The sequence below is a fragment of the Prunus dulcis genome, chromosome 6, assembly GCF_902201215.1.
Source record: "Prunus dulcis chromosome 6, ALMONDv2, whole genome shotgun sequence".
Classification (NCBI taxonomy): Eukaryota; Viridiplantae; Streptophyta; class Magnoliopsida; order Rosales; family Rosaceae; genus Prunus; species Prunus dulcis.
This window is the reverse complement of record NC_047655.1, coordinates 22,482,920-22,510,463: the sequence shown is the minus strand read 5'-3', so window position 1 is coordinate 22,510,463 and position 27,544 is coordinate 22,482,920. Positions and strand designations below refer to the sequence as shown.

Below are 27,544 nucleotides of genomic sequence, written 5' to 3'. Positions count from 1 at the left end.
TTGATATGTCACGAGACATGTATGTATTAACGATTTATAATTACTCATAAACGTGAGTGTGGATGAATGTAAGTTATATATGCATTGTAAGACTTGTGTGTATCAACGGCTCACTATCACGGTGTGCGTGGGCAACTGATGATAAGAAACCTCAATAATTTGTGTATCTTTAAACTTGACAGATGCGACAAGCAATAGATGAAGATGAAAGGAAATTGTGGGATGCAGGCAGGATGATGAGATTTGACACAAAACTCAGTGATGTGCTGGTATTTTCGCAGATATGTGGGCCTGAGTGTAATGGGTTTTCAAATTATTGGGCCCCCAGAATAATGCTTAAAAAATGGAATTAGATGCTTAAGCTGCTACAGGTACAACAGTGGGGTTGTTATTCCCCTTATCTCAAACTTGTCCCGACCATACGGGTCTAAAACTTAATATTTGCACGTGCAAATCCCAAACGATTTCTTTTTATTTTTTTAACTTAGCATAGCTATCTACTTAGATAGAACAAGTTTTGGAAACAAAGTGGCTTCTAAAAAAATGGTGTTTACGATTAGAGTTTGAGGCTTGCGAACGGTTTTGGAACAAGTTCAAATGAGTTTGAAAATTATGATTTTTGGTTCGGGACCTGGATTTAGGGTTTGAAAGCTAAAATCCATTTTTAGAATTCTAAAATAAATTTCTAGGATTTTTTTTTAAAATTAAACTATTTAAAAAAATTTAAATTCCACAGAATTATTTAAGATAATTAAATACTATTTATTAAGTAATTTATGAAATTAATTAAGATATTTAAATACTAATTCTTTACTAAATAAATAATAATTAAAAAACAATATATTTATATTTAAGAAAAGTATAGCCGATCGGCTATACTCTTGAAATACTTTTAAATACTAATTATTCACTAAATAAATAAAAATAAAAACATAACTACCTATTAAAGTAATTAAATAAGGAAAATATATTACTATGATTACAAATATTAAACTAATTTTCTAATTTTATTTTAAAATACAAGTGGTTCTTTGGTTCAGCGATAACGGTGTTCAAAGGAGGATTTGAAGGTTCTTGGTTCGTTTGTATGAAAGGGTGAGTGGTTTGGCGTGTTCGTTTTCTTCACCTTGATTATGGAGTGGAGTGGAGGAGACTGAGTATCGGTATGGTTATAAAATTCCAACTCATTATTGTTTTCCTAGATCATCGGCCTGGGCGGGTCGAAAATAAATAAATTTCTCTGGATCGAAATGATGTCTTTTGATCTCTGAAGATTTTCAATTCCCACGGCAGTTTTCACCTTACCTTTATATATGTTAAGGGGTTTGCTGGGTATTTTATTTTTCTATGCTAGTTAGTAATGAATCATTGCCCTCACATGAAAAAGGTAAAAACATTGACTCAGTGATTTTGCTGCACATGTGGTATGCTCTAGATTCCGCTCTTCTTGCGATTGGAGTGACTGGTGAAAGAGAAACTCTTCATCAAGTTGCATTTGACCATTTGAAAGATCTACAGGAGTCTGTCAATGACAGAAAGTCTTCATCAAGTTGCATTTTCTCGTCTTTATGCTTGATAAGTTCAACTTGCAATTACATGTCTAACATGTTTCCTCGGGAAAATCTGTTGCACGTTGTCTTTGAAAATTGCATGGAAAACAAATTATTTATCATTCATCATGTGTCTGATGCTAGAGAATTATTTATCACATTACACATGTGCTTCAGAGCAAACTGATCTAACACGTGAAGAGGGAAACAAATTAGTTGTATCTTTCACGGGGAAACTACTTGAATATATTACACCACTGTCTTTCTTTCCTTCAACTATAACTGAACTATATCATGATCTAAGTGAAGAGTTGGAATGGCGGTTGTCAATTTTGCAGCGTCTTCTTTTCTTATCTGAACTCCAGTGGCGGTGGATGGAGGCATTAATTGTATACATCACACGTCTGCAACGATGTCCCAGCAGCTTTTCGATCAGGCAATGCTCAAATAAACTTGCGGATGAAGATACTTATATCTTATCTTCATATAAACTTGTCTTAGATTAATTTGATTTTGAATTTTCTAATTTCCAGAAGATAAGTGGTGTTCAGAAAACCAATTGGGATCGAAACTTAAATCGTAAAGCTCTAGGTCGAGTTACGTGATAATCTAAGCCTAATCAAGTCTTAAGTGCCCTACGATAGGTTTACGGTTAGAGTTCAAGGCTTGCGAACGGTTTTGGAACAAGTTCGGATAAGTTTGAAAGCTAAGCTTTTTGGTTAGAGACTTGGATTTCGGGTTTGGAGGCTAAACTCTATTTTTAAAATACTAAAATAATTTTCTAAGATTTAAATAATTTTAAATTCCACAAAAAAATTTAAGATGATTAAATATTATTAATTAAAGTATTTAAATACTAATTCTTCAATAAATAAATAATAATTAAAACATAATATATTTAAAGCGTACATACAGTTTAATATTTTAATATATTTACAGAATATAGCCGTGCGGCTATACTATTAATATTTTAATTCATTTAAGGGGTATAGCCAGTCGGCTATACGTTTTAATATTTTAATATATTTATAGAGTATAGCCGCCCGGCTATACTGTTTAATATTTAATATATTTAAAGTGTATAGCCGCACGGCTATACTATTTAATATTTTAATATATTTAAAAGCTATAGCCGCTCTATACCCCTTAAATTCGAATTTATTCAAAGTGTATACTCTTTAAATACTTATTTAATCAAACGCTAGTAATTAATATGGAGAATGAAGGGAATCATTTACCAGAAACTGAAGAATATGAAAGATAAATCGTCATTCACCCGGTCAGCTTTATAATACAAGCTAAATCAAGACCTTAAAAGAATTTGATTCACAAAATTACATTGATACAATGATCTGCGATCACCAAATTCCAAGTCAACCTACAGGAGGTCAAATTGAAAGCTCAACGAAAAACTGATAAGAAATATGAGCAAAGGGTATGATCACAGCCTCACAGGTAAGAGCCTCATTTCCATACAAATTGTGTAATCATATAAAAACCCTGTCAAATTCCCAAAAAAAAGAAGGGAAGAACTCCTCCTCCTAACAAATGGGGTTTTCACACTTGTCAAATTCCTGTAACTTGTTTGTTTTCTTTTGAATTCCTTCAATTTTTATTTCTTTTGGAATTGGACAAGTGTCAAAATCCCATTTATTATGAGGAGAACTCCTCTTTAGTTTTGAGGAACCATTCAATATATCCACTTCTTCATCACTTTCTTCCTCATGATCATCATAGCAGTTGAGAAAGAGGTAAATTAGGGTTAGAAAGGGAGAGATGGTGCCATGGTGGGTGAGGTTGGTTCGGTAGTGTTGTGTTGTTGTGTGGGTATCCTGAGAAATCGAAAAGGAAAAAAGTTCTTTGTGGCGACTGTACATAAGGGTATAATTGTCATTGTAAAATAGAAGAACTTCAGGGATGTCCAAAGACCCTTTTGAGTGCAAAATAGAATCACTCAACAAAAAGGAAAAAGTATAGGGTCATGGGCCATTGCCTAGTTTAGGCCCAATTTACGAGTAGTTGAAGCCAGTTTCTTGCCCGCGTGTTTGTCTTGGGTTTGGTCGCAGAACAGAAGTGAGAGTGAGAGAAACAAAAAATGGGGGGTGGTGGTGGGAGCAAGAAAATATTGGTGGGTTTGGTGGTGCTGATGCTTTTTGGGGTTGCAGTGTACTTGAAGCTTTGGACCATCGACTATACGGTTTCTTCCGATGAAGCTGAGCTCTTGAGGTTTGCTTTGCTTTAATTCCCATCTCATCTCTCTGTCAACCTCAAATTTGTTTTTAAGGGTTCATGTTTTTGTGGATTTTGTGAATGAATGAATGAAAAAATGATTGCCCTTTATATATAAGATAAATTTAAGCCCAAGTTCTTGCATTACTTCCCATTATAGTGATTCTGATCTGATGGCATAGTTGAATATCAGTTGTGAGAAAAGACAGAAACTTTCTTTTGATTCTTGAGCTAATTGATCATAAATCCTAAGTTGAGTTTCTGGGTTGGCTCCTATTTTATATTTTGTAGTATATGATTTTACATGTACCCTTTTCATTTCTAGAGTTTCATATGTCAAAAAATTAGTAGTGTTTGCCATAAAATGAAATGGGATTTTCAGTGTTGATTTGGGTTTATAGGTCGAGTTTCTTTGTTATTTCTATTATGATTTAAAGATTTTTTTTTAGTCAACTACATATATTTTTTCTCTCAAAATATGGTAGGCGGCAGTTCGACCTTGCTAATAGGGAAGCAATGGATGAATCTGCTGAGTGGAGGCTGAAATACGATGTAGAAGCAGAAAGGGCTACCAAGTGTATGAACGAACTCAAACAGGTCCGCACCTGATTTTGCCAATTCTTTTCAATTATTTTTCATGATTTGTTGTATAACTAGAGCTTCATATCTGTGTGTAGAAAACGGTATGTTATCGCTGTTTTTCACGAATCTCATTGGAGCATACTTAGTGTGGCAAATTAATTTTCATATGCACTTTGGAGGTTGACTTTGCATGCTGAGAATTGTAAGGATGCCAAAGCAAGATGTAGTCTTTGAAAATGATCTCTACATTGACCCAAAAGATAATTAAATTTAAAACCACTTTTGAAACTATAGTATGGTTTTTATCACTTTTTTTTTAGCATTCATGAGGTTTTGGCCAAAAATTGTAGAAGAGGGTTTGGGTCCAATCTTTGGAAGGGCATCCTGGAGTTGAATGACTTGTTAAACAATGCTTCAGTCTAACAACATGATCTTGTCAAGTAAATAATAAACCTTTTCCTATATTTTTATTTTATTGTTTTGATGTGGTAAAACTGCTGGTCCAGATCAGATGTGGTAAAACCTCTCACCTACCAATGATAATAATAATTCTGAAGCACATTTCTGGACTGGGCACCAGTCAAATTATTGCTTCAAACATATCTTCCTGAATTTTGCACTGAACGGTGATAGAGCAAATCCCTTCATAACCATCGTATGCCCTCAACTAAATTACCAGGGGTCTTTAGCTGTTAAGAGTAGTTGAGGCCCATATATATGTTTTGGCATTTGATAAGCGGGTCTGTTCTTATTAGCAATAGTATATATGCACAGAATTGGGAGTCTTTGTCTTTCCCTCCACCCCAGGGTAAGATTAGATTCTCTGTGCCTATCGTAATCATCTCTTTGTGGACCGATGAATTATTCGTCGTTCTCGCAGATAAAGGGGTCTTTTGAGGAGGATGATGGAAATGCTGCTAGCCTCAACCAGAAATTGGTGAATCTACAAAAGGTGACCCTTTTTTTCCAGTACAAAATTTAATACAAAAATTATCATGATGTCTCATAACAAGTCCTATAACCAAGCAGTCAAAAGAGGGTAAGAACTAAAAGCTGTAAGATCCAATGCAATCTTTCTCTTTTTCATTCATCCACTTTAAGGAGCTAAGTAAAAACAATGCTGAGAATGGCTTGCTCATATTATCAGACTTAAAATTTCAACTTATGTTATGCACCCAAGTCTTATGCATAAACTGCATGTTTTGATGTTAAATGAAAATCTGGTTTTTTTCCTTTTCTTCTCCTTTGCTGGCTCTGATAGACAATGATATGTTAGTGTGTTTAAAAGTTCCTTTAGGTTTGAATCGTGTTCCTCTTCTTACAAGCCCTGAAATGCCCAGGAAAATATGGCCTTGGTTGAACGGATGGAAGCCATGAAACAAGAGCTTGAGGCTGAGAAGCTGAAGTGCAGCTTGCAATAGGTTTTCTGATCATCAAGGGTCAAGAGCTTCAGCATAACCAAATTTACCTCATTTTTCATTATTGTCCAATCCATGTGCTCCCCACCAAGAAACTAATTTCATGAGCTCAATCTCCATTTTGCAAATTTGCAACTTCCAATGGTAAGCACGGGAGACCTTTTTTCGCACGAGATGCGCGTGGCCCCTTACAACTCTTAACTTGTGCTGCTTTCTAGGAAACTGAGAGGTGTTCGATAAAATGACTCTGCTTTTCTACAATGAATATACAATGACTTTTTTCCACCTTTATTTTCTTGCTTAGGAACCAATGTAAGTTGTTCAATCTTCAATCTATGTTTTTCTTTTCCTGCAATGATTCCTTCTTGTAATAGATCTCCAGGAATTTCGGATCCTGTAATTCATTTAATTGAAAGATGTGAAATTTTGGATGTCCGATTGTGTGTCTTGTACGCCTTTATTCAAAAGACTCTGCGTGTCGTACATGGATTTTTTTTGTTAAGTCAAATTCTTTCTTTTTCTTAAATAAAAATGTGCTTAGGCCAGTTGGCTAGGGCAATATACACACTCCTAACTTCCGAATCCTCTCTGTAGTTTAGAGTAGGATTCTGTAGATTAGAGAAGTTTAAATTACCGCATTGACAAAAAGGAAAAACATTTACTGTAGAGAGTTTCGCCTGGAACACCTGTCATGCACTTTCAAGAGATGAATATCATTACATTTTTAACCATGCTAAGATAGCTAGTCAAGCATTCACTTAAATAGTAATTATTAGCCACTAACCACCACTAAATACAATTACTAGTTAAGATGGCAGTGAGATCATAATCATCTTTACAAGCAATCTTTTCCCCGCGGGAAGATAACTAATTTCCATCTCCGGGGGCTGTGGAGCAGTCAGGTTCTGCAGGGTTGGTTCTCAGGTCCTGGAGAAATCTTGTTATTGTCTGTGCAAACACTTCATTGTCCTCATGTTGACTTGCCGGGGCAGGGGCAGCAGTTGTAGAATTCTGTGAATTGCATGCACATACGTGAGATTTAAAGATGAAGATGGAATTATGTAAGAGATGTTACCGGAAGATACCTTTCGTCGCTTCGGCAGTCTGCTCCGGGTGTTCATCATCTCAATCAGCTCATCAAACTGAAGAACAGAAATCAAACCCAAGTTTCCTAATCAATTTGTGTATAAGTTGGAACAAAATGTCATTCCAAAAAGAAATAAAGAAAGAAACAATGTTCTAAGTAAGGGGTTGGGATGCATTATGATTTCCAGGCTAACTTATCTCAGTAATTTTGATTTTCAAACATGGTTAAATTTAAATTAGGGAATGGTAAATCCAGTTGGTAAAAGTAAACATACTACGTTGCACACTCTACCTGTTTTACAATTTTTTCATAATTCCTTGCACACTGATATAGCCTTCTTTCCTCCTCAACTTCCTTATTAGACATACTTCTCCAATCTTCAACTTCAAGCCCGCTAAACCCTTCTCTCTTTGGGACAAATTGTTCAAAGATAACAGTAAAGGTTGAAACATATATATAGATGGTCAAGTTGCTCAAGGAGCAGGTTAATAGCACGGAAAGCCATCTTTGCTTAAATCTTTTATGGCCGTTACCAACTGTCTTGACTGTTCTTCTAGGCAGAGAATTGAAAAGGGATGAGAGACCGTTATCTTGCTTGCCATTTCTTTTCCCTTACGCTTTCGATTAAACACTAATCTTGTGTTGATGAGAGATGTGTCAAGATTTAGCCTAATCCTCAGTTAATCACTTACTCAGAAAAGGAGATTAGAAGCTAACAGAAGAGTTAGAGACTTACCAAAAGAAGAGACTTCTTAATAAAACTGTAACTACTTCCCATATATAACCAACCACTAACAAAAAAAGTGAAAAAGAAAAAGTTGTATTCTTAGAAAGTTGAACTTCTTCAGTTACAATTATATTAACCACTGCACAACCTAATGTAAGTTGTGACTTCTACATATGTTTTTTTTTTCCTTCTCCTTTCGGAAAGGCAGTATTTGGTAACTGATTTCACCGTTAATACATCTACGTCCCCTAACAGGTTATGTGCTTGCCAATTAACCAAAAATGGGGGTGCTCGAATACTACTCCTAACCGGCTAGGCGCTCGCCAATCAACCGAAAAGACTAGGATGTCATGTTAGGTGATGTTGCATACCTACTCGAGGGACCTCATTCTTCTAGACGTGGGATTCTTGGCCATGACATTGGGTTATGTCATTTGATCAAATCTACATGGGTTTAAGTCTTCTTCATTTCAAGGAAGCAGAATGATATTTACGGTTCCCACTTGGCACCTATAAGCTTTTAGCCTGCAGAATTTCCAATGCTGCTTTCGGTGCATATAGACCCTAAGAAGTTTCAAAGCAAACCAATAGGAAAACGCTTTTGGAAGAAGAACAAAAACTATCACATGACACCCACAATGAGGAAAAAGATTCAAAATCCAAAATTATACATATCTCCATGCTAAATGTTATTATTCTTCAACAAACTCTGCCAGAATATTTCTATGTACAGAATAAGGGCAATCAAACAAATGTCCTGCACAGCCATTAAAAGAGGCCTTTTTTTTTTTTTAGAACATAAGAAGACTTGGGTCACTGATGAATTCCCCCCCTGCCGTGTTTCACCGGGATGCCAGTGACCAGAAGTTTAAAAGAAAGGATGGTGACACAGCAAACCAACTGATAAAAGCCATAGCTGTGGCAGTCTCAAACCTTTTGCAATGGTTCACATCACATTTGTTAAGATCATTGGCAATGAGGACAGTAATTCCAGCAGAAGCACATGCGGCAGCAAATGTAAGCGTGGATGTGATCTGCATGAAAAGAACACCCACATATCTGTAAGCTGCGGATGTACTAGGTCTGGACAATGTACTCCTCATGCACAAATTTTCACTTTCCAACTTCCAAACAAATGGACATTTGCACAAGTACATATTAACAAAGCATATTGTTACAAAATGAATGAAGGACTGATGTTAAGTTATCTTCCATAAAAAGAAGGCCGCGCATCAAATTTGACAAAATCCCAAGAAGGGATATCTATTAGTATCACGTATGGAAACGGATGAGATGGCTATTGAGTAAGACTTGATTTAACATTTTCCTAAAACAACACATCATATCAGTAAGCTGAGGATAGACTGATATATCCAGTTACTTATGCTAGCCATTTGAGTTGGATGCAGCTGCTCATCTGAACAAATAAAGCAAAAAAAATAACAAAGTAAAGTTGGCAGAACTGACTTTGATGATCGTTATATAGAGAGCTCAGCTCTGATTATCCCTGTAGCAGAGCATGAGTGAAAGTGAGGTGTCAGGTGTAAGTAAGAGCGTCTATTTAAATGAGTGTGCCTGCACAAGTGTCTTTGTTTGTGTGTGTAATATAGTTGTGCATTCGTAGTATGCAAGTTATTCAAATTCTGTTGGCTTCCCACATGTTTTGTTCAAGATTCTGTTATCAGAGCAAGGCAGTTAGGGATCTAGTTATCGTGCCCAAGCTGAGACTCTGAAACTTGTCTGCGATTAAGCTTGGCACTGAGAGAAACTAGGTTGGGTCATCATAAGCAGCCTACAAATGGTAGGTGGTATCAAGAGGTTCCACAACCAGAATTAAAACATGTGGTTGACATACATGGAGTCATATCTCCAAGGTCAAGAGTATGCTACCACTTTGAAGAAATAAAAATGAAAGATAGGCAAGGTAATGTTCACAATCAAGACAACGATAGAACAAAAGACGATTGAGCACATTAGAGGCTCGTAGACACACCTAAGCAACATGAGACTAATATGTAACACTTTTCAAGAAGAGAAACAAGGCGAAACTGCAACTTCAGAAGAACGAGTTGTAACATGTCATGTCGCAGAGATTTTACCTTGTTATAATATTGGTTGTTAAATATCTGAATTAGATCCACAACTGGTATTTTCAAATGTACATGAGAATAACAATCATCCACAGGTGGAGACCTGAATATAAAGGTTTTATTACTCTTGTATAGTTTGTAAAAATGCAACCTTATTTCATTGTACAAGGGTAAAGAGGGCAAGCTAGTTGGGTACTGTGCTCCTGATTATTCCAAAGACCAGAAGATGGGCCAATCAACTAACAGAAACATTTTAGTCAGTCTTAGATGTAGTAGTGTCTTGGTGTACTAAAAGACAATTGATGGTAACACTATCAACTGCAGCATAATCTAGAACAGCAACTATGTCTATGGACCCCCGGAGTAGCAAATTCCACTTCGAAGCAATGGTATATGGATATATTTGGGTAAGCAGATATGAACAAGGCAGCTAACAAATGGATGCAAAGAACCCTATGCTATTTCCTAAATAGCAATTAGATAAAACATTAGACCAGAAATCAGATAAAAAAAATCACAAAACATATCCACATGAAGCTTCTGACATAAAGCACCGTTATCAAGTTAGGGGAAATCTATCAATGCCACATTTGGTAAGGGTTGGGTGGCAAACAGGCAATAGAGAAGGGGTAGCTTCAGATTCTGCCAATAGAGAAGGAAAAACTCATATACTTCTAACTGGTTTAGCAGGCTTGGACTAAATTTCACATGGAACCTAAATAGTTAATTCAACAAGAATCCCAGCATTGCTTTGCTGCAGTTATGCAACAAGACTTAATGAGTTTGAATCTTATCTTACCCCATCTCCAATGGTGAAGAAACCCACAACCTTGCAGTTGCGCAAGCTCCGCCTCACTGAAAGAGCATACACATCAACAATCGCCAGTGACAAGCTCCACACACATTGCACACTAACAGCAGCAACAAGGTAGCTGACCCAGAAAAAAGCAAACACAATAATCATCAAAGACTTGACTTTAACCAAAACCCACGTCTATAATCAAGTAAAAATCGTGAAATCATGAACACAACAAAACAAGCATTACCAAAAAGCAGTGACAGAGGGAAAATCGGAGGTGGTGGCCATGACTGAGAGAGAAATGGCTGCAAAGCCGAGCTGGCAAAGACGCAACACGAGACCACCTGTGGTGCCAGGCATGCCTTGAACGTCCTTCATCCTCACTCTGAGAGCATTCTGGGCTGCCAAGTCAGTCAAGGGCGGGGCCTCCACGGGGTGAACCGATGGGCGGCTCACGTTCATCGCTCCAATCTCTCCCCTGACTCCCTGCACGCTCTACAGAAAGACAAGAGATATTGATGAAACCATGTTCAACAACAACAAGAATCAACAAAGATTGGTCCTTTTTCAGCTGACGATTTCAGCTCGATGGGTGCTGGGTTTTTGATTGTTAATTGTTTCAATAGGACGGAATTGAAGGAATTGAAGGAATTGAAAACGGGTAAGAAGAAGTTACAGTTCGGAGTGTCGGAGGTAGACGAAGGTGAAGCAGAAATGGTTGGAATTGGAATTGATGGGATTTGTCAGCTTCTCTAGTCAGAAATGACTCATGACAGTCACCAGTGGCGTGCTGCTGCCTCGTAGTGTGACCCAACACTTGTCTATGTTTGTATATGTGTTCTTGGTACACCCATTGCAATTGGCATATGCTTCTTTTTTTTTCATTCTCTTTCAATTTTTTTGATCGGGCAATACGCATCTTTTTTAGGAATTCGCCTTGATGGGATTTATGATAAAGTTGGAACCTTTTTTCTTTCTTTTTTAGTGACAAAATTTGTGACCTTTCACTCTTTCAGTCATCTTATCTTCATGTGGTGTGGGCAATGTTTCCCATCAAAAATAGCAAGCTATATTATTTTAATTTAATTCTCCATTAATTTTGCAAGACCTCTTATTGGGATTATTCCTCAACTAATGACTTGTTTGGGACTGCTTCTCTAAGAAGTACTTATGCTCATAAGCGCTTCTAACAAAATCACTTTTATTATAAAAATCTTGAATTTTCATTTTAAAAAAATTCAAATGCTTCTTGAAAAAACACTTGGGAGTGCCTTATGAAGAAACACGTAGCATGTGCTTCTCCAAAAAGCCATTCTATGACCCAAATGAGCTTATAATCTTTTATGTCAAACGGTATCAAATTCACTTTTAATTGTCAGAAAACGCTTTTAGTCTTTTCAGAAGCACTCACAAACAGGTCATTGAGACTTAGATCATATCCTTTCTTTGTTTTGGCTCTTTGGCTTTTAAAATAAGATTGTCAATTAAAAATTCAAAAGTTATAAATTATATTTTAATCTAAGTTGTATTTTCCTTTGGCTAAATTTGATTGAGAGAAAAAGTTATAATTTGTAAAACTAAAAGGGGTAAATATCATTTGTCAACCCAAGCTCAACCTAAATCCATGTTTTATACTATGGTATGTTTACTTGCTTGGAATATATACATATATACATATATATATATATACAGTTCCTTTCTATTGAGGGATCCCTCAAATAATTTTATTTGAAGGAAGTCCTTTAGGGTACTTTACAATTTTTTTCTCAATGATCCAAATCATCTATTTTTTAGGTCTTCATTCATAGATCATCCTTACAAAAAATTAGACAAATCGAAAACCGTTTCGACATCCAATTGTGTATTACAAAATCAATGAACACGGTACTTCAAGAAAATGCTAAAATTTCAATAACTTAATTGAGTGGTCAAATAATATCAGATTCAAGTGATTTTTTTGTAGAGATGATCTTTGAATGAGTATCTACAAAATAGACGGTTTGGATTAGTGAAATACAATCCGGAGTGGGGCCTACAAGAAGTGTCCCTCAAATAAGCTTATTTGAGGGATCCCTCAATGGAAGCTCTCTGTATATATATATATATATATATTTGATTTATGAATATTCATACTTTTATTAACACATATGAAATAAAAAAGTACGTTGGTCTCACATTACAATCCGTTATTCAATGCTTGAAAAATCAAGAATAGAGATGGTTGATCTCATACCAATTCCTTAACGCATGCTTGAAAATATATGTCATCTATTTGTTTAAATAATTCAACATGTTGATTCAAAGCGACATGAGCTTAGTTGAACTTGATAAAACATTTAGTAGAATGAGCTATTCATTCAATTTTAAATATAGTTGAGTTTTTATTTTTATTTTTTTATACAAGTGATATTAGAGTATTGGAAGAATCAAATCTAAAAACTCATACTCATAAATAAATATTATTAAATACTTGAGATACAAAACCCTTAATACGATCAGATTAGTTTGTAAACAATTTCAGATTTTGTAAAAAGAATCATTATAATCAAAATAATAAAAAAGTTTCACGCGTATTTAGAACAAGTATTTAACATTATTTTATGTTGAATGAGTGCAATTGTGAGAAGGAATAGGAGACCAAGAAGAGGGGGGAAAGTAGACTTGTAGACTTTTGTAGGCGGCGGGAAATCTAAAAGACCATAAAGCCCCTGGAAAGTTGTATATTAAACTCTTTTCTTTGTTTTGTGGTGTAAAATTGGGTCTCTCAATCTCTCAGTTGGCGAATTAGGGTTTTAGGCTGTCTGATTGATTGTTGATTGTATCGAAGATGATTGAGGTGGTGCTGAACGATCGTCTCGGGAAGAAGGTGAAGGTGAAGTGCAACGAGGATGACACCATAGGCGACCTCAAGAAGCTCGTGGCTGCTCAGACGGGTACCCGATCCGACAAGATTCGGATCCAGAAGTGGTACAACGTCTACAAGGACCACATCACCCTCAAGGACTATGAAATCCATGACGGCATGGGCCTCGAGCTCTATTACAACTAAAGGTTCGGATGAATTCTCTGCAATTACATCTATTCTCGTGCTAAAGTTTGTATCTTTACTCAATTTGGGGCAGATCAATTGACTTTTTAGGGTTTTTAATTTTGTTGGGCTCATGGAATTTTTATGGGTTTCTTGTATTAGTTAATTTCCTTGTCAAATTTCAGTGATTACTAGTTTCTATGGCTGTGACATAGTGAAGTATTGCATGCTAAAGTTCTTATCGCATTTTCTTGATTTGTTGGGTTAATGAGATTTTTAGGGTTTCCTGTATTAGTTGATTTCCTCGTCAAATTTCAGTAATTATTAGATTCTATGTCTGCGACACGGTGAAGTAATTCTGAGTAATGCATGCTTCTGATAAACTCTGAGCTAATTAAGCAAAGGCTGGAACTTTGATGTGTATACTTTTGGTCCCCGTAGACATTAGTAGCCTGCAAATCCAGTCCTTCCTCATATAATAAAACAAACAAACAGACAGACCGAACAAGATCAAACAGGGAGGCTTGGTGGTGGTTTATTGGGGTTTTTGCTGTGTTCAGTTGTTAATTAAAGAGAAAACTATAAGAGGCTTGATTGATAGCTTGGTTAGGAGTGCAAGTGTTTCTTTCAAATGTTGTTCATTCAGGTTGCTAGGGTTATTCTGGAATTTGGGAAATCAACCAACCCTATATGAATATCGGCATGCTGAACATGTATTACATACCAGACAAGTCTTGTTTTGCCCAACATGAGTATCTCATTTAAATTTAAGTGTCCATCTGAAACAGTACCCACCTTGTCAATCTCTATGCCTAGCAGCACAGAGCCGGTTTTGGCCGACAATTGTGCCATCTCCTTTAATTGGAAAATAGAGAAGCCTCAAGTGGTTTTTTACTTGATACCAACTGAAGAAAAACACCAAAAATATTGCATTAGCAGCATTCTTTCTCTTTTCAGTAAATAAATGAACAGAACTTTAGTTGTTGCTTACATGCATCACTCAATGGTTTCTATGGAAATACGTATGTGGCTTCTGCCTAATTGTTTTGCCCAAGTTTTCTTCTCCTTGTTTTTGAAGTTTCAGAATATTAACATAGAAATTTCTGTGTTTTCAGGTGTTACGTTCATATAACAATGCACTGGCGGTGGGATCAGCCTGGGTAAGAAGTGGTTGCATGTATTGCAAAGCCCTAGGATGGTGCAGATTATGTAATCCAGAAACTCTTTTGAAGCGTTTGGACTACTTATGTATATCTGAGTGTTAACTGCATACATTTGTGTAATTGTATTGGATGAATTGAATTTCCTTGGCAATCGTAAAAATGATCTTCTGTGTTATATGCAGAATCATTATATACATATATAGTATATCTTTGTTTGTGGCATTATATACTTGATTTAAATCAGGTTATGATATTTATTATGTTTCTGCTTCCACTGAATTTGAGAATTTAAATGCTATGCAACTTTTGGTCGAGGCCTGCCAAAGGACAGTTGCCCCAAGCATAATAGCCGTGTCCTCCTCTAATCTTAGTTTTCTCCCGTGTCTCAGTCCAATTAAAAAGACACAAGTATCACTAAATGAAGAAAAACTTAGTAGCATGAGGATAGCACTATTTTGTTATTCCTAATGCCTTGTCATGTGCACGCGTGTCATAGTGTTATTGGCCGCAAGTAGCAAAATGAGGATAGCACTATTTTGTTATTCCTAATGCCTTGTCATGTGCACGCGTGTCATAGTGTTATTGGCCGCGAGTAGTAAAATAGTGTTATTCTCGTTTCATTGAAGTCTTTCTTCAATAAATGGGATCGGCTATACTACGATATTTCTTTTCTAAAAAAAGTAGTATAATCAGGCGGTTATACTGTTTTTGACAAGTAAGTTTTTGTATATCTATATATATATATGCTAAATAGTATAGTCGAGGGGCTATAATCTCAGACATTTTTCAAAATCGTATAGCAGTGCGGCTTTACCAAGGTAATTATTTTTAGAAAAATAATATAGCGGGGCAGATATATTGGTTTTGACAAGTGGGCACCTAAGAGCTAGGCGGATCCTTTTTTTACTATAAATAGTTGGTTTAACACACTGCGCTAACCCCTTTTTAGCCGCCAGGCTATATGTGGGGGTTTTTTTTTTTCCAAAATAGTATAGCCGCTCGGCTTTACTCTTCTTTCTTTTTTGGGTCCTGATATGATACCAGTTGGAACATGTATCAGCCACTCTATTTAAACACAAGCCCTAGGTCTCTAAAATTATATCAAATTCGTAGAGAACATTCATATCATCATTCTTGTATAGCTTCAGAGATAAACACACAAATTTCGCTAGAAATCAAAGCCCCAGTGCCAAGACTTTGATTTAGATAGTTGTATCTTGGTGGAGTAAATGTCTGCAGAACTACAAGCATTGAGTAATGGTGAAATTCTATTTCAAGGACATTGCAATTTTGCAAGCCTCTATCTGCAAAAACAATCAGTTTTTAATTTATAGCCATATTAAATTTCATTATTTAATTTGTTGTTTAATTTAATTAAAAAATTAAAGTATTAGAATAATATTGATTGTTGTTTCTCCAACAAGTTTCACTCGAGAAAACGAGTTAGATCAAAGCAAACATTCCCACCAAAAAAAAAAATTTGAACTTTAAAATTGATTTACTATGAAATTTCTCTCTTCAATATCTACTTTGGAAATGTTGAAACTAGCCAATTAATATTAATAAAGTATAAACTAATGCAACTAGGGGGGTACTTTTTAATTTTTTTTTTAAAAGTAAACGGTATAGCCGGGCGGCTATACTACAGTATTTCTTTTTTCAAAAATTTGTCTAGCTGGGCGGCTATACTGGTTTTGACACGTGGGTCCCACTTTTTAAATACTAAATAGTATAGCCGCACGGCTATACCCGGGAATTTTTTTTTTTAAAAAACCAGTATAGCCGAACGGCTTTACTACTGTAATTGTTTTTTGAAAAATAGTATAGCCGCGGGGCTATACGGGTTTTGACACCTGGGCACCTAAGCGCTAGGCGAGGCTTTTTTTTTTTTTTTACTTTCTATAAATAGTATAGCCACGACTATACTCGCATATTTGACAAAACAGTATAGGCTCACGACTACACTAGAATTTTTCTTTTCTTAAAAAAAAAAAAAAATCACCATCCAGCTATACTTGTTTTCTTTACCTGTATTGGGTACACCTAAGAATTTCTCGTCATATTGTTGCCTTGCCCTTCATGCTGCACGTCCAAATCCAAATCATATCAAAGTCTTTAGACCAAACTTGGCAGGCCTTTGTGTCGAATAGTGGAGCTTTCCTCGTATGGTCTTTAAAAGAGTTGGCGGCTCCTCATAGTTTGGGCCTTTAAACCATTTGAACTATTAAGCATTAGTATTTGTACTTGATTTTTATGTACATATTTTTTTATTTATAATTATTTGTCTGCCCTATTGCAACAATTATTAAAATGGACTGAATTTATAAAAAATAAGAATATAAAATTATTGATATGTGTATATATTTTCTAATTATATATAAAAAATTTAAAATTATTTTCTGTGTGGATACATTTTGAATCTTGTTTGGGTTCTAGGAATTTTTAGAAATTGGGCTCAATCCAAATATTAGCCCAAAGGCAAAACATTCAAGGGCCTCAATTCCCAATTTCTAACATAACATGGCATGCCCAATTTAGACGACACGTCGCTGTCACAACGAAGGGCATAGTAGGCAGAGATTGTGGGGACCACAGCAGCACGGGGGAGTGGTTAGTATGCCACGTCATCCGAATCTCTGTCGTTTTTGGAAGAGACTTTGGCGTTAACTTGTAAGAGAGTACGACACGGACATGACCAAGACAAACAACGCCCAGAAAGTCCAGAGGGACAAAGGGAGTGGAGGGGATAGAGAGGAGGACAACAAAAAATTCAGGTGTTGGCGGGCCCATAACTTGTACCATAAGCCTCCATCATCCATATTCAATTCATTTTTTACTCTCCTGCTGATGGCTTCTTCTCCTGTAAATTAAATTTTAACTCAGGTGGTAAGCCTAAAATTAGAAAATCCTCTAAATCATTTTCTTCTTCTTCTTAGGTTCTTCAAAAAATAATGGGCTTACCAATATTCACTTATGTCCATGTTTTGAAAAGATAATTCATTTATAATAAGGATTCAATTATAGTGATAGAGCATTTTTTCTCTCACATCAATGACGATAATGAACTCGGTCTTTCTTAAGACTTGGATAATTATAAAAGAATATAACTTTAGATAAGCTTCGAAATAATTGAGAAATATATACAGAAAAAAATGGGCAAGATAACAATTTGTCAAAGCAAGCAAGGAACAAAGAAAAAATAATTCCCGCATGGTGCATTTTTAATTGAGAATGTGTTGCAAGCGTAGGGTTTTTCTCACGAGGCAACACGAAACTTGCAGTAGCCCCCACTCATGGACATCAAATAGATACTATGAATTTCAAACCCAAATTGATTGATCTCTTGAATGAAAACAACACTAGCAATAGCAAGTTTTGTTTGTCAATGGTGGAATCTTGAATACTTCTTTCTACTTGTATATGTATAAATGTGGGATGCTTTGTTATCGTGGTGTGAATTCCACTTCATTTCATTTATATTATTCACTCATGAGAAGCTTACTAATTTATAAAAAAAAATTGATGGGATATTCAGTTATATACTTATTCTTAGCACTAGTGATATAGATAAATCCTACACCATTTAATTTTTATAAACAAACTCCAAAAAAAACCCAAAAATTAATAGTTAGCCATATTGAATTTAATTTTGATTATTAAATTACTTTGATAACCTATTGAGTGTTTTGGGTTTTTTATGAGGTTTTGGGATTGGATTTGTTTTACGAAATCTATGGCAGTTTTGTAATTTATCAGGAAGTTCGAAGCCTCTTTGTTATGTTGTAAATGGACTTTGGGTGTGTTTCGAAAGTCCATTTTATGTAGGATTTTTTTTTATAAATTTGCCCTCTACATTGGGTATAATAGCAAATCTCCCAAAAATGATTTGAAACTACATAAATAAATTCATAAGAAAAGTACTAAGTACTTACAAAGGAACTATTAACTATATACATCAAACCAACCTAAATATTATTGCATTTTTTGGGATTCCAAATTTGAAATGGTTGAGTTTACTATTCCTTACAATCCTTACTTATACAGAAAAGAACATGGATGGAGTTCATAGGAAAAATCAGTAACTTTAAAATTTTGTGAGTAACAATCATTTATGCATGTGTCGATGACTCTCAACCTTTAATGTAGTTGTCAATACAGCTTTATAACTAAAAGCTATTGCACGCGTGTGAGCGATTGTCCTTCATTCCGCAGTGGAATTGAAGTGGGACATATGAGAAAAGAACATGGTGTGGTAGTGGCAAGGGGCAACAAACCCTAATGGGAGGTGGGAGGAGGTGGAATATTATAAAGAGAGAGCAAGGACATGGAGACAGGTTTTAGCCAATACTCATTGAATGTTGATGACGTATTTGTCCCTTGAACAATGCCCTATTTCCCGTTCCTTGGATCTCTCAATTCTCAAAAGAAAACCCACTTCCAAGTGAACCCTTCTCTTCCTCCTTCCCTTGTGCATATTTCTGTGCACCAAAACCTGACACTTCCTTAACGTAATTCTAAAGTCAAGTAATCCCTAGGGACGAGATTGTCTCCCATCTCATCTCATCTCATCTCATCTCTTGAAACAAATGAATGTGTTTTGTTTAATTTTCTAGGTCGAAACCATGCCATGTATGGTGGTGGAAAGTGGGTTCTGAAAACTAAGTGAGTTAACACAGAAAAAATAAAACAAACAATGCTTTGGCCTTGGGAAAGGTATTTGTCTCCTTTTTCTCTCTGTTTCTGCTTTGACCACCGTTTATTTGACTATTTGTTTTGGGCCATTGGGGTGTCAAATTAAATGCCAACTTGCAAGAGTTCAACGAGGTCAAGGTAAGGTAACCTCTTGCCTTGTGATTTTTCTAAATTTTGGCTACGCTTGGTGTCTCATATTAGACGGTATTATTTTAATTAAATTGAATACGTATTGAGATTGAAATTATTAAATTAGATAAAAGTCTAATATATTGTGCTTTACAATTCTCATTTACAGAAGTGAGATTCAACTTAAATCTAGCTCAAGCTGAGACAACACGTTAAAAAGCCATTTGTCATAAGATTTGATTAGATATTTGTTGCCCAACTTGGCTTCCAAAACCTCTAGCTACCCAACCCGTGAGTGTGATGTGTTTAGTTTGTGAATTTCAATTCAAGTTATGACAGGAGATGAGGTGAAATGATGGATAGATCCCAAATTTGATTCCTTCAACCTTATCGAAGACAGAGGTAATGTTGGGTTGGGCCTACCAAAGACTTGTCTATCTGGAATTACCTGTGTTTTGGTCCTCCCTATTAATTAAAACGAAAACGACTGAGTTTGATGATTGTCTCCATAATATATAAAATAACTCAATTCAATTTCTACATTATTGAATACAAGATAATCCCAGTCAGTCACATGATGTGACTCTCATCATTTCCAACTTGAAGTAACTTTACCAAACACCTACCGGATTATTTGCAATGGAGTCCGACTCGAAAAGTCGGTGATTTAGGTGACTACGGTTGGTGGTTAGTTCGTGAAAGCTCAAACTCACTACAAACTTTTTTATATGTGACGATAACATATCATGTCATGTTTATACAAATTCACTTAAATTGCAATTTGAATAAAACTTCATTTTATGTCGATATGTTACGTGAAGTTGTTGTCGTACCGACATATTATGCCACGTGATATTACCGTCTCATCTCTCACCTATTAATTAATTCAGTAAGTAAAAATGTAAAAAGGGAAAAGCAAAAATTGTGAAAACAAAGGAAAACAGCGCGGTCAACGAAACGGCGCAACACAAGCTAAAAAGTCTCTCACCTTTTCCGAGCTGACGTTGCCCACACGTGAACCCCATTAATAAATTAAATTAAATGAACGCAGCGTGGGACCCACGGAGTTCTCACGTGCGGCTGATTAAGTTAAACAGACAGAATGTGTTTTTTGTTTGTTCCTTTCTGCTTCTTTTGTTTTTCCCCACGTATTAGTTATTGACTTTGTCTTTGACAAATTTTTGTTTTACAATCCCCATAAATAATTTATAATAAAAAAACAATATTTATTTATTTATTTTACTCACATAATGGTTGGTGGTTTAATAATTAATTACTATAAGTATCCCACACTTTGTGGCGTTAAGATTGGGACAATTAATTAATTAATTAATTAATTTTACTTGTATGCTTCGGTTTGGTTTACAACTTTCAGCTGAGAGAAACAAAAACTATGGTTGTCTTCAAATCCACGTGGCAGTCTTGTAGTAGTTGTTGGGTGTTCTTGATTAAAATCCCAGAAAATCTGCTGTCGTGTAAAACATCTGATTCTCTTTAACAAACCATGAGATTAAGAGGAGGATTAAGTCAACTTATCTTGAAAACTTTGATGGTGAAAACTGATTAGACCTTTAACCACCTCTTTTTTCTTGGTCATGCACGGAACTAATTTAATCCTTGTGCCTTTTGTTGTTTGAGAAGAAAGTTTGGGATCCTTTTCTCATTGGTTGAATGGCACGAAGTTTCAAAAACTCATGCAAGAAGGCAACAAAAACACACAAAGAAAAAGAGGTAGCATCTTGAATTTTGATTCACAATTAGAGAAGATAACAGATTTTAAGAATACTTAATTAGTGTAGTCTTTCTGACAATTGTTATCGTTAGCGAGAAATACTTCCTTCATAGTGTTCTAACTATTTGGAATGTTAGGTCTTTTTTTTAATGAAGATTTACTTGAAGTATATAGGCCTTAGTCATTATTTAGTTTTGTTTCTTCAACCAAAAGAGAGAGAGAGAGTGTTTTAACTACATATAGAAAACAACAAATAAGCCAAACTCACTCATGGGAGCCTGATGTACATGTTCCACTGAAAAAAAACTGCCTTCTTAGAAGGCTTCAGCCATTATCAAAAGGGTTTTAAGTACATATGCCAACTCCTACAAAACTACTTATACTTGTAGGATTTGGCTGCCAAAAAATTACAAAAAAGGGAGAAACCTCAAAGAAAAGAAGAAGAAAAAAAACCTGATCAAATTATGATACTGTTATCAAGTTCTAAAAATGTAAACATTCCTTCTTTGACAAAGATAAAAAAAAAAAATTACAAAGCCGGAAGGATTTAGATTGGAAGCTCAAAAATTGAATCAGGGCGGCTTCTCCCAGAACTTCAAGAAGGGTAAATGGTCAGCATGGAAACAAAGGATTTTATCAACCAGCTGTACAATTGAATCAAGGTTTTATTCTTTCTTTACATTCCTACATTGTTGCTGCCTGAATCCATTAGAATCGTCAATCTCCTTGCTGTTTTCATGAAGTCACTGCAACTTCAACAAAAAATTGATCAACATATTACCTCGAAAACCTTTCATTTGATAAGTACAAGGATAAAATCCTCCATTCTACAGACCCATTACACAATTCAGTGGGAATTGATTCATACCTGAATGGTTCATCTCCGATGTGTTTGACTGCACCAGTAGCATCTCGATAGAGCACATGGTTCAGCGTCTCAGAATTTTCTATGCCAAACATGTCGGCCAGTTTCCTATACAGTTCATCGTAAGATCCAAACACTGAAAGGTCAAGAGTGCGACCTACATCTTCTGATTCCATGAAGACTTTACAGTGACCAGTTTCCAAACTCGGTTCAGTTTCTTGCCGAGTATCCTTATACCATTGGAAACCTTCACAAGATGAGCGCTCTTGTAGGCTTTGTTGGTGAAGTGCAGATCCAGAATTATCAGAAAGATTAGCGGTTTTCTCTGCATTCCCATCCGATGAACTATTTCCAGTAAGAACTGGTGAGACTGTATCACCAGAGCAGCTCAGAGAAATTTGCTGCTCAGTAAGTATTGGTTGACCAAAGAGTACGAGCTGCGGTGGCTTTACATCATCAGGTTTCTTTGAAGTCTGGGTAGAATGTGCCATCGTCAACAAACAAGAAACATTCTCGCTCATGGTAGGTTTTTGAGTCATTGTGTTATTGGAGAATTTAGTTGCTGTAGCAGCATGATCAAGAGGCGTGAAACCAGCCGGAAATAGACCTGTCTGCAGTTTATTGAGGTGCATATCTGATAAGGATAGACCATAATGACCATGCCTGGCTCCCTGCATGCCAGCAGGAGTTTTGTCGGGCAGACAACCAAAAGGGCTGCTGGGTCCAAGGAGGTTGCCGGAGAATGTCGGCATAGGAAGTTGGCCTTCAAATGGGAAATCAGGGTGTTGAGGCAGTCTCATCTTCTTCCTTGGTGGTGAGAAGGGTGTCAGATGGATGGCGGGCATATTTGATACCAATTCTACCAACCATGGGCTAACGCGCTTCACATTTTGAAGTAAATCAGGTTCATCCCAGGTAACCTGCAACATATGAATTCAGAGAACCGAAGGAATTGAATTCAATGGCTAAAAATCATGGCTCTTCCTAGATGCAATTGTTCATCAAACTTGAACAACATAATGTTGAATTTCAAATGCACTCTGTGAGGAGGGGCAAAAAACACTTGATTTAGACTAGGTATTTGGTATGGACAAGCACCTAAAAGCTAATAAACTTGTCGGAAAACATATCAAACTATAACAGAGGAGCCATAAGGCAAAGTGAACTGAAAGGAGTAAGGAAAAGAGAGCGAAATTGGACATTAAATGACGATTGATGAGCTAATGTTCCACGGTGCAGTCTGGGGATCAGTTTTCTCCATTCCGATGGAAAAGAGTTTGTTTGCTCATTACATTAGATGGAAGAAAATGAGATTGATTATAAAAAACTAAATTAAAAATGACCACAAGAACTTAAGAGAACCGTAATTACAGAGCACATTCTGTTATCAGACAGAGAGAGGGAGAGAGAGAGTAGTACCTGGAGAAGCCTCCAAGGTGACTCAGGCCAGCGCAAAGGCTCAGCAACCTGAACAGAGGATATAGTTCCCATGAACCAACTTATCCGGGAAGAATCCTCAGTTTCAAAAGCCATCTTGAATCTCATTCCGGGACACCACCGGATCTGCAATGCTTCTTTTACCAATGAGGCTTTCACACAGAACTCTGGGGTACTTGCTCGAGGGTAGTAAACAACCTCAAAGGGCTGTCCATTTGAAGCAAGTGTTGCGGCTTCAAAAACCGATTCAGGCCCGACTTTCCCCTTACCTATTAGACTTCCATTCGAATTTGAGCCATTCCCATTGCCATTTCTCATTAGCTTGTTCTCATCCTCCCTCAAAAACGCAGAGTATCCACCATATGGCATGGTACAATTCCCACCCGTTGGATTCCACCCTGAAGATGACTCAGGTCCACCTCCAATTCCCCTCTTTGCTCGACGAATTCCGACACAAAGATCACCATTCTCTGCCCTCAAAAACACAATTGAATCCCCTGCAACAAGCTTCTTATGGTTCACAAAAGTACTCCACCCTGTGGTCAACAGATGCCTCCTAGGGGTCCCCCTGTAAATGTGCCTAAACTTCCAAGTTTCACCATGAACATCCTTAGCCAGGATTGTCTGAACAGGGGGATCTGCGGAGTAATCCAATCGCGGGAAGATGGTTTCTGCACAATATCTCGGGACAGAGAAGCCGCCGCCATTGTTTGCATCGGATTGCGTCAGCGTCTTCGCAAATGAGGCGGGTTTATCCGGCGTTTCAGACCCATTAAGCCCTCCAATTCCATCATCCTCATAACCAGCCTCACTAGCACTCGAAGGAACCAACCTAATTTTTGCATAAACCTCATCAGTCTCAGGATCAGCCATGAACTTAATAGCAGAGACCCTGCAGAAGATGTATGGAGGAACCCTCGGGAAGTTCCTGAAATCAACAGGTCCACAGGCATGCTCAGCATGGCCCTGAGGGAAGTAGAAGACCTTGGCATTCACTGGAGGCATTTGAACCATGCCTCCAGCACAGGCATGCCATAGCTGAGGATCTAAGCACTTCTCCCCCTCCTTCAATTTCTCTTTTGAATCCATAAACGTAATCATATCAATTCTCTTTAAAAGAAGAAGAAAAAAAAATTGCAAAAATCCCTCTTCTTCTTGCCTCTCAGTAAATGCTGCAAACCACATCAACCAACCCAAATTAGGCAAATTACTCACAGAAGTCAATCAAACCCTAGAAAAAAACAAAAACAACCAATCCAATTAATGAAGTGCATTTCATAAATTTCTTACCTTATAAAAGCATACATGAATCAGAAGCAGAGCCGAAAAAGAAAGCTCCTCGCCACGTTTTCACTAGAAAATCTTCACAACCCCCCAGCAGTATCTAATTTTCCCAACAACCAAACTTGAACTTGAAAGTTCAAATCCATGTTTTGTTTTCCCAATTCAGAGGGTCAATTGCCCTGCCACGCCAACCCTAAGAAATACACAGAATTCCAAGCTGCTTCGTCTCCCACCCAACTTTAACAGAAGACTGAATTCACAATCTCCAAACCCTTTCACTGAAACACTCCAAAGCCACCAACTTTTTTATCACCAAAAAAAAAAAAAAAAAAAGGAAAAAAAAACTGAGACTCAAAAACTGAACAAACACTCTGCTCTGTTCGAAATTCCAATCCACCGAGCCCTCAAGCCTCAGTCTCTACGTCTTACTTTGAACAAAACTCAAGATCTACGGCGAGAAAATCAATCTCTGCTATCCACGTAATTGGAAAACGAGAGATTGCAGCTCCTCCAAAGTCTCCGGCAAATTCACAGCAGAAAAATCTCCGAAGGAAGAAAAAAAATAAAAAAAAGAAGAGTCGTCGGGGTTGAATATCTTTCAGAATCTTCGTTGTCTTCTTCGCTTCAAGGACTTCAATCATCAACGACTGTTTAGCCAACACAGAAGAAGATAAAAAGCCATAGACACAGAGAGCCGAGCACCTTTTGGATCATGCAAGAGTCCAAAAGCACACTCAGCAAATAACACCAAAATTAAAATAAATACATTCATATATATATATATATATATATATATAGAGAGAGAGAGAGAGAGAGAGAGAGAGAGAGATTCAATTTTTACTGCAAATATCAAAGCAGGCAGTGGTGGTCAGTGTCACTGTTTGTGTGAAACGCATTACCATGATTAGTATTTGAATAAAAATTATTTTGCATATTAAATTTTAATGAAATATTAGTGGATGTGTCTTGTGGAATAAATATTCTATTACAACATTATAATATAGGTAGACGACAATGCGTTTTTGTGTTGATGAATATTCACGCGTAAGAACACAACTAGGTTGCAGTATCAGAGTTAGACCGAAAAATTACTTGTTCAAGACAATACTTTAAATGTAGTTGGCCTCGAGTAGAATAAATTGAGTCTTAATGAATATTCACATGTTATAAACACAAGACATATCACATATTTATCGACACAAAATTTTCATATTAATACAATGGGATTTAAGGGTTTTTACATTGTTTGGTATAATCTAGCAATACAAAGCATTTATACTAGCAAGTGTGAACAATTAGTTAGTAATATTTTATTTATTTAGGAAATTTAATTTTTAATATGAATTTTGATTTCTTAGCTTTTTCTTCGGATCTGAAGAAAGTGTATCTTGAGAAGCCAGCAAAACAACAAAGATGTTTAAGGAAGCTATACTTTTTCAATTTCCTCTTATTCTATTCGCACCAATAAATTATTATTTATTTAATTCTATTCTGAGCAATCAAACAAGGTCTTATTTATATTAGATTATAAGATGAAGCCTCAAAGTTTCAAAGTTTCAAAGTATTATCATTGATTTCCGTGTCCCGCGAGAAATTGAACGTCGCCCGAGTGGGGTTAAGTGTTCGCTTTTCAGTTTTGCTCTAAAATCAAGGCAAGCTAGTCGTTAACTCCTAACCGCGGTTAACGACTAAACTCTACTAGTCAATGACCTAAGGTTTTCCTTACTTATATTATATATATATTTAAAATACAAATCGCGATAGTATTATTTTGAGGATAATGATCAAAACAAGTACACTATAAAAAATAAAAAAAATTGAGTCCTAAAGAATTAAGTGTACATCTTTATGTATAAGAGTTTGATCTTCAGACTATTAAGTAGTTTATCATCTCTCAATCGCAAAGTGGGAGAATTAACATTACCCTTATTTATTTTTTTATTTTATAACAATGACTTTTTGTTTTTGGTTATATCAGGGACCCAAGTGTTAGTGATCCCAAACATTGCTAAATTTGAAACTTTAATCTAAATGGGGACTTAAATCCGTCTTAATGAGGATTCTAAATGTTTGAACTCTTTATGTTATGACTTTTTAGGGGTCATATTGAAAGATGGGGTGTTCAATGAACACCAACCCAAGTAATCTTACCTAAGTCAATAATTTAGTTTATACAAATTAAATTTATCTTTCACTACAATATTAATGTTTTATGTACAATAACACTATTTTTAGTCATTTGTATGGAGGATTGAATGAATTCATAGCTTTAGTGTACAATGAACACTATTTTTAGTCATTTGTAAGTACAATCAAACTCATAGACGTGCCCAATTGTACTTTTTCACTATCCCAAGTCCTCACTCTTTTGAAGACACCATAAATAGTACATTCAAAGTAATTCAGGCCTACGTAATTTAATTTCTAACTATATAAAGTTTCATAAATAAAAGGACTTTTCTATTTTGGGAAATCCAATATTATGAATCTAAGAGATATTGTACGTTATATGAACAAGACATCCGCTCTTTATTAAAGGACGAATTGTTGACATGGTAGGATATTATGTTGATATCATTATCGATAACAAAACCCGTCTTTTAACAAGAACCCGAGGATGATGCACAAAGAACTGTATATTATACGAAGACATACTATTCTATTGAATAACCGATCATTGTTGCATCCAAATGGATTCTGGTTTATATGAAACTATGAGTTATATCAACTTA

The 27,544-nt window shown here is 36.1% G+C and overlaps 4 protein-coding genes across 7 annotated transcripts; 2 read left to right on the top strand and 2 right to left on the bottom strand.

Annotated features, from left to right (window-relative positions):
- The first annotated feature begins 3,164 nt into the window (after positions 1–3,164).
- On the top strand, positions 3,165–6,215 carry LOC117631017. 3 transcript variants are annotated; one of them, XM_034363934.1, is made up of 4 exons: positions 3,170–3,776; positions 4,265–4,376; positions 5,242–5,313; positions 5,650–5,744. In XM_034363934.1, exons 1-4 carry the CDS (start codon positions 3,646–3,648, stop codon positions 5,656–5,658), a joined length of 324 nt encoding a protein of 107 aa, XP_034219825.1. In that variant the 5' UTR covers positions 3,170–3,645; the 3' UTR covers positions 5,659–5,744. The 3 variants fall into 3 exon arrangements, with proteins under 3 accessions (XP_034219826.1, XP_034219825.1, XP_034219824.1); XM_034363933.1 differs by having other exon boundaries at positions 3,204–3,776; positions 5,702–6,215; XM_034363935.1 differs by lacking the exon at positions 5,242–5,313 and having other exon boundaries at positions 3,165–3,776; positions 5,702–6,215.
- Positions 6,216–8,181: 1,966 nt separating this feature from the next.
- LOC117631016 (CASP-like protein 5A1) lies at positions 8,182–11,421 on the bottom strand. The gene is made up of 4 exons (XM_034363932.1): positions 11,159–11,421; positions 10,730–10,977; positions 10,483–10,615; positions 8,182–8,627 (listed from the first exon to the last, which is right to left on the bottom strand). Exons 1-4 carry the CDS (start codon positions 11,399–11,401, stop codon positions 8,436–8,438), a joined length of 816 nt encoding a protein of 271 aa, XP_034219823.1. The 5' UTR covers positions 11,402–11,421; the 3' UTR covers positions 8,182–8,435.
- A 1,799-nt stretch (positions 11,422–13,220) lies between these two features.
- LOC117632340 (ubiquitin-like protein 5) lies at positions 13,221–14,898 on the top strand. The gene is made up of 2 exons (XM_034365788.1): positions 13,221–13,533; positions 14,626–14,898. Exon 1 carries the CDS (start codon positions 13,310–13,312, stop codon positions 13,529–13,531), a length of 222 nt encoding a protein of 73 aa, XP_034221679.1. The 5' UTR covers positions 13,221–13,309; the 3' UTR covers positions 13,532–13,533; positions 14,626–14,898.
- Positions 14,899–21,516: 6,618 nt separating this feature from the next.
- On the bottom strand, positions 21,517–25,575 carry LOC117632004 (auxin response factor 18-like). 2 transcript variants are annotated; one of them, XM_034365364.1, is made up of 4 exons: positions 24,819–25,575; positions 23,511–24,700; positions 22,095–23,011; positions 21,517–21,972 (listed from the first exon to the last, which is right to left on the bottom strand). In XM_034365364.1, the coding sequence occupies exons 2-4, from the start codon at positions 24,627–24,629 to the stop codon at positions 21,903–21,905; spliced, it is 2,106 nt and encodes a 701-aa protein (XP_034221255.1). In that variant the 5' UTR covers positions 24,630–24,700; positions 24,819–25,575; the 3' UTR covers positions 21,517–21,902. The 2 variants fall into 2 exon arrangements, with proteins under 2 accessions (XP_034221255.1, XP_034221253.1); XM_034365362.1 differs by having other exon boundaries at positions 21,517–21,978; positions 24,819–25,549.
- Between the last annotated feature and the right edge of the window lie 1,969 nt (positions 25,576–27,544).